This window comes from Colobus angolensis, unplaced genomic scaffold (assembly GCF_000951035.1).
Source record: "Colobus angolensis palliatus isolate OR3802 unplaced genomic scaffold, Cang.pa_1.0 Scaffold18, whole genome shotgun sequence".
NCBI lineage: Eukaryota > Metazoa > Chordata > Mammalia > Primates > Cercopithecidae > Colobus > Colobus angolensis.
In genome coordinates this window covers 7,737,715-7,750,972 of record NW_012114932.1, presented here as the reverse complement: position 1 = coordinate 7,750,972, position 13,258 = coordinate 7,737,715, and the positions used below count along the sequence as shown (strand labels likewise).

The window sequence follows — 13,258 nt, the reverse complement described above, 5'->3', positions numbered from 1 at the left end:
TTAGTAGAGACGGGGTTTCACCGTGTTAGCCAGGATGGTCTCGATCTCCTGACATCGTGATCCACCTGTCTCGGCCTCCCAAAGTGCTGGGATTACAGGCTTGAGCCACCGCGCCCGGCCAAGGCCCTCTTATAAAAATATCTCTTTATTAAAAATATAAATAAAAGATATTAGCATAAGTATATATTGTTTGCATAAAGCCAGTGACTACATCTGTAAGTGCAGTTCTGTTTGCTTGAGCTAGCCTGTGTCTTGTTTATACATGATTAAGGGACTTTATTTGGCTTTAGTTTTTCTATGTGTTCCTCTTCTCTGCACAAGTTTTGATCTCATTTATTCCCTAGATGTTTGAAAGTGGACACAAAGTCATTCAAATTCATCTGGGTGTTCTTTATTTTAATTTGTTCAAGTAGCTAGCATTACAACATTGGATTTGGTGGTTTGGGTTGTATTTGTATAATTTCTCATAGATTAAGTTGTTTCATTGCAAGGAGAATAAAGAATTGTTGGTTGGGCATGGTGGCTCACGCCTGTAATCCCAGCACTTTGGGAGGCTGAGGCGGGCGGATCACGAGGTCAGGAGTTCGAGACCAGCCTGACCAACATGGTGAAACCCCATCTCTACTAAAAATACAAAAATTAGCCGGGTGTGGTGGTGCCTGTATTCCCAGTTCCTCAGGAGGCTGAGGCAGGAGAATTGCTTGAACCTGGAAGGCAGGGGTTGCAGTGAGCCGAGATCATGCCACTGCACTCCAGCCTGAGCGACAGAGTGAGATTGTGTCTCAACAGCAACAAAAAAAGAATTGTTTACTTTGAAAGGGCAATTATGTACATGTTTAATGATAGAGTTAATTATAATGTTGCTTTTTTTTTTTTTTTTTTTAATCTTAAGAGATGACCTTGGATTTAGACTCATCTCGGAACAGGTCAGCCATCACCCACCAATCAGTGCATTTCATGCTGAAGGATTAAACAATGACTTCATCTTTCATGGCTCAATCTATCCCAAACTGAAATTCTGGGGGAAGAGTGTAGAAGCAGAACCCAAAGGAACCATCACCTTGGAGCTCCTTGAGTGAGTTCTAATCAAGCCATTAAACTCTTTTCATGTGTACCTACCTGTAAGTGTAGACATGCACACTCAGCTGACCTTATTGTTCAAAAACTGGAGAAAAAGAAACAGCTTTCATATAATACAAACTGTCTACCTCTGTGTAAAAGAATTTGAGAAACATGGCAGTAGCCATTGCTAATTAATCTGGGTATGTGTAAATAGTTTAACTTGCTGTTTGACTCTGGTGTTTGGATCTATTTTAAGATCGATGGAGTTAATTGCTTCATGACATTTCTTATGAAACATGCTTTTTTATATCCTTGTGCCAGTGTTTTGTTTACAGATCTTTCAAAATGAATTCACTTTGAGAAATAATGAAATGACAGTTGTGTGGCACATGTTAGGCATTAGATAAATTGGGAGTTCTCTTCTTTTGCAAGATTAGCTTTAAATCCACAATTAATTCCAGTTAGGATAGAATAAGCATACGATCCCCTGTCTCTTTAACACTGATTACAACTAGAAACCCCAGACAGAAGACAAAGCAACAACCTGAGGACTCTGAAAAGTAGATAGTAGCAGGCAGACGGGGAGAGAAATCAAAACCTGAAGACCAGTATGGCAGTGAGTTTACTGGTTTTATATATTTCTCCCAAATCTGGCTTAGAATCAGAGTAGCAAATTGCAGAACTGGGCATTGGAGGCAGACCAAAAAAGGTCTAAGAGTAACTCTGTCTTTCTAATTAAAGGACATAGAAAGATACACTTGCAGGAAGTAGAGAATAGGGGAAATCCTGTTTCAATTTTGTCTCACAGCCTTGCCCCAAAGCAAGCCTTAGGGTCTGTAGCTACACTCCTGCTGCGGTTGTGGCTGTGGCAATCACACACGTACCTCAAACTCAGAGTCCTTCTCTTTGGCCAGAGGAACTGAGTAAAGGAACCCCTGGGGTCCAAAGAGCGTGAGAGAATCCCTGTTGCTTGTTTTTCTTTCTTTTCTTTTACTCCTCTACCCCAGAGGAACACCTAGTTGTGGGAGATACAAGACAGAGCAGAGAGGCTCAAACCCCAGCTTGCCAGCCGGAGGGGAGAGAAAGCGCCCCCTGGTGTCTAAGAGTGTTAGGGAAACCACAAAGAGGAGGGAGCTCAAGAAAGGGGTCCCCTAAAGTTGTGTTATGAGTTCCTCAGCTCATCCCTACACGCATGCATTGAAATGACCCAGAAGGCTCCACAAGGGCCTCAGGATCTGAAATACTGTGTGGCCTGAGATCCAGGTCCCTGGATGGCTATTGAGGGGTAGATCTGAGCAGCACTACAGAGGCTTTGAAAATTAAACTGACGCTGGAATCAAAGCCCACAGGAGGAGAGTCAGGACTTCTGGCCTGAAACTCTGTTAATTGCCTACTAAAACAAAATTTTTATCAGTATTCTCCGGAAGAAGTTAAGAGGACAGAGTCTTATAATATTTAGGTGTCCAGAATACAATCCAGAATCATTCAGCATAGCAAGAAACAGGAAAATCTCAACAAACTAAAATAGAAAAGGCAGTCAACAGACTCCAGTCCAAAGTTGACCCAGATACGTCATTTGTATCCGAGATGTAAAGTAGCTCCACCAGAGAAAGGTGGACGCTCTCAACTGAGTAGAAAGACATTTTAGCAAAAAAAAAAAAAAAAAAAAAAATTTCTGGAAATTTTAGTACTAAAACTATAGTGATAGAATAGTAAAATAACTGGGATAGGCTCAATGAGAAAATGCAAATGTCAAAATATGTACAGGATGTGTATGTTGAAAACTACAAGATACTGTTGAAAGTGATCAAGGATTATCTGAGTAGTACAGAGACACTGTCTGGATATGTTTGGAAGCCTCAATTATAGTTAAGATGTCGGTTCACCCCTCACTGAACACAGTCCAAATCAAAATCCCAAGATGATTTTTAACAGATAAAGAGAAGTTGATTCTAACTTTGTATGGAAAGGCAAATGACAGAGAACAGCCAAAATAATTTTGAAAAGGAAGAGCAGAATTGATGGACTCCCACTACCCAATTTTAAGACGTAACTCTAAAGCTGTTGTAATCAAGACTGTGGTGGTGGCCAAAGTAGAGACTGCATAGATTAATGCGACAGGGAAGAGAATCCAGAAATTGACCCGCAGAAATGTGGTCAATTGATTTTTGACAAAGGCGCAAAGGCAGTACAGCTAAGAAGAATAGTCCTTTCCACAGACAACCGTCTGTGCTATGGAGGCAGTTGGACATCTATATGTTAAAAAATGAACCTCAAACTAGACCTCACACCTTTTACAAAAATCAGCTCAAAATAGATCACAGGCTAAAATAAAATGCAAAACTAAGGGTTTTGGAAGAAAACGTAGGAGAAAATCTTACAACTTTGGATTATGCAAAGAACTCTTACAGATATGATACCAAAATTACAACCCATAAAAGACAAAAAAGTGATAAATTAGATTTTATTAAATTAAAAACCTTATATTGAAAGATACTGTTCAGAGAATGAAAAGATAAGCTATAGAATAGTAAAAATTATTTGCAAATCATATAGCCAAGAAAGGACTTGTAGCCGCAATATATAAAGAATTCTTAAAACTCAACAATAAGAAATGATAAGGTCAGGCGCCGTGACTCATGCCTGTAATCCCAACACTTTGGGAGGCTGAAGTGGGAGGATCACTTGAGCCCAGGAGTTTGAGACCAGCCTGGGCAACATAGTGAGTCCTTGTCTCTACTAAAACATTTTAAAAATAGCCAGATTTGGTGACATGAGCCTATTGTCCCAGTTACTTGAGAGGCTCAGGTGGGAGGAGCTCTCAAGCCCAGGAGTTCAAGGCTGCAGTGAGCCATGATTGCGCCACTGTACTCCAGCCTGGGCAACAGAGTGAGACCCTGTCTCTGGAACAATAACAAAAAAAAAGAAAAATAAAAAATTATGTTGCCCAATGGGGTGAAAAATGTGAATAGATACTTCACCAATATTTATATATATCAAATAAGTGCATGAAAAGATGCAGTCAGCTGATTGCAGTGGCTCACACGTATAATTCCAGTTACTTAGGAGGCTGAGGCAGGAGGATTGCTTGAGGCCAGGAGTTCAAGACCAGCCTAGGCAACATAGTGAAACTCTATCTCTAAAAAAATAAAATAAAATCAATTTAGCCAGGCATGGGGACACAGGCCTGTAGTCATAGCTAAGCTAAGGCAGGAGGGTCGCTGGAGCCAAGGAGTTTGAGGCTGTAGTGAGCTATGATCCACCACTGCACTCTACCCTAGATGGTAGAATGACAGCTCATCTCTAAAAAATAAATATAAATGTAAAAAGATGTTCAACAGCATCAGTTATTACAGAACTACAAAGTTGAAACCACAATGAGATAGCCGTAACCTATTACAATGTCTAAAATCAAAATAATTGTAAACATTGACAATCCCAAGTGCTGACAAGGATGTGGAAGAGCTGGAAATCTCATACAGGTTGAGTATCCCTTTATAAAAATATACCGGAAGTGTTTTGGATTTTGAATATTTTCAGATTTTGGAATATTTGCAGTATACCTATCAGTTTAGCATCTCAAATCCAAAATTCCAAAATCTGAAATGCTCCAGTGAGCATTTCCTTTGAGTGTCATGTCAATGCTCAAAAAGTTTCCGATTTTGGAGCATTTCAGATTTCCAAGTTTCGAATTTGGAATGTTCAACCTGTGTATTGTTGGTGTTGGAATGTAAAATGGTAGAGCCACCCTGGAGAACCGTTTGGCAGTTTCTTATATAGTTAACCTTATGTTTATCACATGACTCAGCAATACTACTCGTAGGTATTTACCTGAGAGAAATGGAAACTCACTTTCATCCCAAAAGCTGTATACAAATGTTTATAGTAGCATTATTCATCACCACCAAAAACTGGAAACAGCCCACCTGCCCTTCAGTGGGTGAATGGTCACAGAAACGGTGGCCCAGCCATACAGCGGAATCCTACTCAGCGCAAAGGCTGATACGTAGAACAACACAGATGAATTTCAGGTGCTTTATAAATTGAAGATGCTAATCTCAAAAGGTAATCTACATTTATATGATGTCTGGAAAGGGAAAAACTATTGCAATGGAGAACAGATCAGTTGTTGGGGATAAGGAATGAGTTGGAGATCCAGGGATTGGGAGTGGAGAAAGGTTTGACTACCAGGAGAAGCATGAGCAAAGTGTTTGTGGGTGGAGGAGTTGTTTACGATTCTGATTGTGTTGGTGGTGGTTACACAGATCTATACAAGCATCGACCTGAGTACCAACAAAAATGAGCTTTACCTTATGTAAATTAAAAAACACATATCTAAGGACGAATATATGAAGGTGCAGTGGTGGCTCATGCCTGTAATCCCAGCAGTTTTGGAGGCCGAGGCAGGTGGATCACCTGAGGTCAGGAGTTCAAGACCAGCCTGGCCAACATGGTGAAACCCCGTCTCTACTAAAAATACAAAAAATAGCCAGGCATGGTGGCACAAACCTGTAATCCCAGCTGCTTAGGAGGCTAAGGCAGGAGAATCGCTTGAACCCAGGAGGTGAAGGTTGCAATGAGCCGAGATTGCACCCTGCACTCCTGTCTAGGTGACAGAGCGAGACTCTGTCTCAAAAAATAAAAAAAATAATAATAATAATAAAACTTTTTTTTTTAACTTTTATCTTAGGTTTAGGGGTACATGTGTGGGTTTTTTCTGTTGGGAAACTATTGTCACGGGAGTTTGTTGTACAGATTATTTCATCACCCAGGTACTAAGCCTAGTACCCAATAGTTATTTTTTCTAATCCTTTCTCTCCTCCCAACCTCCATCCTGAGGTAGGCTCCTGTGTCTGTTCATCCCTTCGTTGTGTCCTTGAGTTCACATCATTTAGCTCCCACTTATAAATGAGAACATGTGGTATTTGGTTTTCTGTTCCTGTGTTAGTTTGCTAAGGATAATGGCCTCCAGCTCCTCCATATTCCCGGAAAAGACATGAACTTGTTCTTTTTTATGGCTGCATGGTATTCCATGGTGTATGCGTGCCACATTTTCTTTATCCAGTCTGTCATTGGTGGGCATTTAGGTTGATTCCATGTCTTTGCTATTGTGAACAGTGCTGCAGTGAACATTCACGTGTGTGTATCTTTATAGTAGAATGATTTCTATTCCTCGGGGTATATAGGATTATAAAATATCGGGAGTTTATTCACATAGATGAGTTTTTTCCTTTGGTGAGCCGGAGGGTACTTTCTCTAGAAAGCCCTAAATAGACTTTTTATTTTCTGTTTCTACTCCAGCTTTTTTTAATGTTTCATGACACTTTTGAATGCTTGAAATGATTATGTACATAGTTTATTTGGAGTTTGGTGGAAGTATAGAATTTTTTCTTAAGTTGTTACTTCCTTTCAAGAAACAAGAATGGGCAAATGATCCCAATTTTATGGTGAGTTAACATCAATAGAATTTTTAAAGTCTTAGAACTTAGTTACCTCAAGCAGCCTGGTTTGTTATTCTGAGTAACGGCATTTGGAGCAAGTGCACTTTTTAAACAAAGTGATACCTCTCACTTATTTTTCTGGGTTTGGTTTTGTTTTTTAGACACAATGAGGCATACACCTGGACAAATCCCACCTGCTGTGTGCATAATATCATTGTGGGTAAACTGTGGATCGAACAGTACGGCAATGTGGAAATCATAAACCACAAGTAAGGCACCTTGGGGTACTTCATCCATTCCTTCAGTTTTCATCAAGCAGTTTTAGTGGACTTCAGTTTTCTTGGTTTTGTTTGTCTTTAAAGAAAAGCTCTAGAACAGGCTGATGAAAATTTAAGAATCAGGCAATATAGGTTGGGCGCGATGGCTCATGCCTGTAATCCTAGCACTTTGGGAGGCCGAGGCAGGTGGATCACGAGGTCAGGAGTTCAAGACCAGTCTGGCAAAGATGGCGAAACCCTGTCTCTACTAAAAATATAAAAAGTAGCCGGGTGTAGTAGCGGGCACCTGTAATCCCAGCTACTCGGGAGGCTGAGGGAGGAGAATTGCTTGAACCCAGGAGGTGGAGGTTGCAGTGAGCCAAGATTGTGCCACTGTACTCTAGCCTGGGCGACAGAGCAAGACTTCATCTCATAAAAAAGAAAAGAAAAGAAAAGAAAAGAAATCAGGCAATATAACTGTTGAATGACTGGAAGCCCATTTATTTAATAAAGAGGGTTCATTAAAGTCTCTGATTAAGGAAGACTGGGTGAACCCAGCTTCCCCAGCTTCTGTGAACCTTAATTCCAATCTCAGCTCATTTTGCTTCCGTTGTCTAGTGAGGGCCAGAGAGACGGGGCGTAGGAGTTACTAGAAAGAGCTGGGCTCCCATTCTACTTTGTGACCTTAGGCAAGTCACGTATTCTTTCTGCACCTCACATACCTTTTCTTTCCGGTGGGAAGATTACCAATGGGGGATTAATCATTATCACTTGAGTGTGGAACCTGGCACACAGAGAAAATCCGGAAACCGTAGCTGCTGCTAGAAAAGTTATCACAGTTATTTTTCTCTACTGCTGCTTTGGTAATAAATGATAATCTGAACTTAATATTTTCTTTATAGGACTGGGGACAAATGTGTGTTGAATTTTAAGCCATGTGGCCTTTTTGGTAAGGAATTACACAAAGTTGAAGGCTACATTCAAGATAAAAGGTAAAATTTCCATTTTAAATGTTGAATAGTACAGATTTTGTTCACTAGATAAAATGTCGGTATTAAAATATTGTTGGCTGGGCGCAGTGGCTCACGCCTCTAATCCCAGCACTTTGGGAGGCTGAGGTGGGCAGATCACGAGGTCAGGTTCAAGACCAGCCTGGCCAACATAGTGAAACCCCATCTCTACTAAAAATACAAAAAAATTAGCCGAGCGTGGTGGTGGGCAGCTGTAATCCCAGCTACTTGGGAGGCTGAGGGAGGAGAATTGCTTGAACCTGGGAGGTGGAGGTTGCAGTGAGCTGAGATTGTGCCACCACACTCCAGCCCAGGTGACAGCGAGACTCCATCTAAAAAAAAACACAAAAAACATTGCCATAACCTAGGAAACAAGCATTCTAATAAGTTGAAAAATCTTTCTTCTACAAGGAAGTTTGTTTCATTAAAGAACCTGATTTGGTTGCGCACAGTGGCTCATGCCTGTATTCCCAGCACTTGGGGAGGCTGAGTGGGGAGGATTGCTTCAGCCAGTTCGAGACCAGCCTGGATAACATAGTGAGACCCTGTCTCTACAAAAAACATTTTTTTAATTAGGCAGGTGTGGTGGTGCATGCCTGTGGACCCAGTTACTCTGGAGGCTGAGGTGGGAGGAACCCTTGAGCGTAGGAGGTTGAGGCTACAGTGAGCCATGATTATACCACTGTACTCCAGCCTGAGTGACAGAGTGAGACCCTGTCTCTGTCTCCCTCTGACACACACACGCACACACAAAATAGAAAATCTGATTCGTACACACCTTTATAGTAATATTCAATTGCAGCAAAACAGTCTATGGCCATGCCACCCTGAACACGCCTGGTCTCATCTGCTCTTGGAAGCTAAGCAGGGTCAGGCTGGGTATGGGAGACCATCTGGATGGTCTGATGGGGTGGGAGACCATCTGGAAATACCAGGTGCTGTCAGCTTTAAAAAAACAAACACTGGTTTGTTAACTAAACATCAGTTTTTCTTGCCAGCAAAAAGAAGCTCTGTGCCCTCTATGGGAAGTGGACTGAATGTTTATACAGTGTTGACCCTGCCACGTTTGATGCTTACAAAAAAAATGATAAGAAAAATACAGAAGAGAAGAAGAACAGCAAACAGGTGAACATCCTGTCAGGTGGTATCAAAGGAATCACTGGATTCTTCAATGTGTACTAATCCTTTTGGAGTTGGCCTGCTCTAGGGTCATAATTTGACTTTCTTCTTCCTTGTTGCTCATGCATGTCACTTTCCTCTTTTTAATGATCAGACATTTGCTTTAACAAGTACTCGGCATAGGCTTGTATAGGATATGGACACATATCAGTTTTTTAACTGTGGAGCAGTTATATGTGGAACTTTGCTTTAATTCACATAGCTTTGGAATGTTGGAGTTCACCTTAATGAAAGAAATTTTCTTTTCCTCCTGTTTATGTGCATAGAAAGTTGAAATTGTTGAAGATTTAAAATTTCCTCCAAAATTCTCTCTGACATTTTCATGCTTATCAGTTTTGTTGCCTTGTTCCTTATTGTGAAATTACTGAAGTTAAGACTGTCGTAGTGAAAGGGGTTATCCCTGGGCTGTTGTCCTCTTCTTACTAAACTTTCTTTGTGGGACAGTAAAATCCCAGTAGGGGAGGCACAAGGCTTCTTGTCGCGTGGTCCCAGGCAGGCTCCAGTGGTTGGCAAACTCCTGCCCCTTCCCTCCAGGCATAACTGCTCGAGGACTGTACCTCTTTGCACAGGAAATATCTGTTTGAGGACGGATTCCTTTCCAGTAACCAAGATAATGGTTCCACGCGCAAACTCTGGGTTAGAATCTCAGCCCCACCGCTGATGAGCAGTACAAGCCCAGATTTCTCATCTCTCTGCCTCAGTGCCTTCATTTGTAACACGGGCACCATAATAGCACCTACCTCTTAAATGAGTTAACAAACACTAATGGGCTCAGAATAGTATCTGCTCATAGTAAAGACTGATAAAGTCATTTCTGCCAAAAGTACTTCCTCAGACTGGCATCTTGAGCAGCATCTGTGAGCTCATTAGAAATGCAGGCGGCCCAGCTGCACCTCAGACCTGGGGCTCTTTAACGTTTCTTATGCATGCGAAAGTTCAGGAAGCCCTAAGATCCCTCAAAAGCAGAAGGTGTATTTATGAGTGACTTTCTTTTGAGACAGAGTTAGCCTTGCTCCCAAAGTGAAAAGAGATTTATTAAATGGCCGGAGCATTCTGCTTTCCTGTGGCTGGGGCTGTTTCTTTCTTTCTTTGTTTCCCGTCAGCTGTGTGTGCACAGTTCTGCTTCCCTCTTTGCATCCCGTGTTCCTGCCCACGGGAACTGGGCACTGACTGCTCCACAGCCAGCAGGAAACTGACAGGGCTGAGAAGAGCATGTCTGGGGTTCTGGGACCCCCAACACAAACTCCTCGGCTGCAGCTCCTTGACAAAGACGATCTCCACAACACGCTTGCCTTCCGGCTCTTCACAGAGTGGGGATGGCCAAGAATGTTGGTGAAATTCCAGAGAACATTCCTGATATTCCCTAAATTCCCGGTCAGTCTGGGAGAAAGTGTTTTTTTTTTCCTCTTGGAGAGAGCAGGTATTCCCACACATCCACTGCTTTTCTGGTCTCTCTCGCTCCTGTGTTCCTGTCATCTGCCTACCACGGATTTCTGACGTTCCTGAACACAGACACTGCGGGAAGTTTGTGTCATTAGCGTTGTCACCTCTGTGCTATTTTGTAAACTGTATATTCACTGAATGTGTCTCAGCCAGTAGTTCTAGATTTGTTCACTGTGTGATGCTGGGACTATGACTTACCCTTCCAGAGCCTTCATTCCATATGTCTAAAAAGCGGTCGTGACCTCTCCTCGAGGCGCTGTTGCATAAAGACCACATACATAGAACAGTAGCATAGCTGGGGCCGCGGGGAGGGGAGCCCGAGGAAACGCTGGCTCCCTGTGTTTCATCTAATGAAAAATTGTCTTTTCATCAGATGCATTCGGGATCCCTCCTGGTTTGGTGCCATTGATAAATTTAGTTGACTTCCCCAAGAGTGGAACCTTTTGTTGTTCTCAGATTGTTCCTCTCTAGTGTGTGGGCTCCACAAAAGTCAGGTAGTGACGGTGCTTCTCTAACACCCCAGTGGCTGGGCCTCGAGAAGTTCCTTAGTAGATACTCAAATGATGCTTTGGGAGGCTGAGGCAGGAGGATTGCTTGAAGCCAGGAGTTCAAGACCAGCCTGGGCAGCATGATGAGACCCCCCTCATCTCTATAAAAACATTTTTTAAAAATTAGCTGGGTGTGGTGGCACATACCTGTAGTCCCAGCTACTCGGGAGACTGAGGCAGGAAACTCACTTGAACCCAGGAGTTTTAGGTTAGTGAGCTGTGATTGTACCACTGTACTTCAGCCTGGGCAACACAGCAAGACCCTATCTCCAAAATATTAAAAATAAATACTCAAATGAATTATTTTGTCTTTAAAAAGGAAACAGCCTTAAAAATATAAAACCCTATAGGAAAGCGTGGTGATGATAATGACTTAAATGCGGGTAACACTAAGTGGCACAACACAGAAAGCTTGTGAGACTCTCAGCACCCACTCGGGCATTCAGCAGGTATCCATTGGCTTCCCACACTGTTCAAAGTGAGGATATAAGAATTAGAAAGTCACAGTGTCCCTGCCCTCATGTAGTTTACATTCTAGTGGTGTGCAGTAAACGATAGTTTACAATTTGCAAGTGTGTATATATTTTCCTAAGGACAGGGATATGTTCTAAGACGTCATTAGGTGATTTCATCATTGTGCGAAGCTCATACAGTGTACTTACACAAGCTTAGATCGTGTATGTATTTTTATCTCTTTTTTCATGTGGAAAGCCAAAAGTCCCAACACTGTTACTGAGTATCAGTCATTTCCCTTACTTGATCTGCAATGCCAGTATCAAATGCCATATAGCAGATTTCTGTACATGTTCCGCTATAACCTCAGGGGACTGCCATCATATGTACAGTCTGTTGTTGACTGAAATATCATTATGTGGTGCTTGACTATATCTTAAAACTTTGTACTGAAATTTGGTTCATTGGTTGGTTTTTCTAGATGAGCACCTCTGAGGAGTCGGATGAAATGCCCGTGCCGGATTCGGAAAGTGTACTCATTATCCCTGGGAGCGTTCTTCTATGGCGAATAGCCCCACGGCCTCCAAATTCTGCCCAGGTGAGACTGGGCTTGCTGGCTGTGGCCTCACTGTCTGTGTTCAGCATTGTGGCGCTCTTTCCTGGCACGTGCAGGGTCAGCCCAGGCAGCATGGAGACAGGCAGGTTGGCATCCTGAGCCCCCACTGATTCCCGGGTGCTCCCTTCTTGCCCGAGCTCAGTGCATCATAAGTGCATCATGCTGTCCATCCCTCTGGCATCCGGCTGGCAAGATGTGTTGGGTTAGGGCTTCACTGGGCTTAATAGCTACTTAGCGGTAAAACTTGTCCTGATTAAATATAAGCTGGTGCAGCCTAGTCAGTACCAGCCCTCCAGACCCAGCAAGGAATGATTTTAATGAAGATAAAAGAATGTTGGCTTTTGCTTAGAGTTCTATTTAAAGTTGATCATGATAGAGGATATTTATTCTGCAAAGCCTGCTTTGAGATTTTTTTGAGACAGATACCCACAGATGGTGCAGATTTGGGTGAAAACATTTCGATATGTGTGATCTGAGAAAGACTGACCATTGTTACCACGAAAGGGAGGGGGTCATTGTCGAGTCAGCCCTCTTCTTCTTTCAGGACGTTTCATTTTGCATTATGCCTTGGCGTATGTTAATTGCATCCTTTTGCTTCTTTTCAGATGTATAATTTTACTAGTTTTGCAATGGTTTTGAATGAAGTAGACAAAGACATGGAGAGTGTGATTCCCAAGACAGACTGCAGGTTACGGCCTGACATTAGAGCCATGGAAAACGGAGAGATAGGTAACTAGCCAGTGAAGACTCATTTCTCGGGGGATGATGCTTTGTTTTATTCCTGGTGATTGTTAGCATCACTGAGGTACTGGCATTTTCCTGGTGATTGTTAGCATCATTGGGGTACTAGCATTTTTAGTCTCTCTTAGAGATTAAGTTTGAGTTAACATTCAATTTAAATTCAGTAACTTTGATTTTAAATTTGGAAATCTGGGCAGACCTTATTAGCTCATATTATTGTGGTAATACTCCCCTGAGAATTTAATATACTGGAGATGGCCAGAGGCATTTTCTGACTAATTAAGCCACTGTCTGCTTCAGAATTTACATAGCACCTTGTCAGCCTCAGAGGAGAGTGTGGCCTCCCCTTGGTTAATTATAACTTAAATGTTTTTGTGTGTTGGTATAAGGAGGTGTATATACTTATGTAGTATGTGTGATGTTTTGATACAGGCATACAATATGTAATAATCACATCAGGGTAAATGGGGTATCAATTACAACCTTTTTTTTTCTTTTTTTTTTTTTT

At 42.0% G+C, this 13,258-nt stretch overlaps 1 protein-coding gene across 3 annotated transcripts in view; it reads left to right on the top strand.

The window, feature by feature from the left end:
* The window catches only part of OSBPL1A (oxysterol binding protein-like 1A), a 237,844-nt gene that overhangs the window by 220,265 nt on the left and 4,321 nt on the right, over positions 1-13,258 (top strand). For all 3 annotated transcript variants that reach the window (XM_011939267.1, XM_011939268.1, XM_011939269.1), the window contains 6 exons: positions 893-1,075; positions 6,665-6,772; positions 7,663-7,752; positions 8,769-8,895; positions 11,875-11,991; positions 12,615-12,738. In XM_011939267.1, the coding sequence (XP_011794657.1) occupies positions 893-1,075; positions 6,665-6,772; positions 7,663-7,752; positions 8,769-8,895; positions 11,875-11,991; positions 12,615-12,738 (749 nt within the window). The remainder of the gene's footprint in view (positions 1-892; positions 1,076-6,664; positions 6,773-7,662; positions 7,753-8,768; positions 8,896-11,874; positions 11,992-12,614; positions 12,739-13,258) is intronic.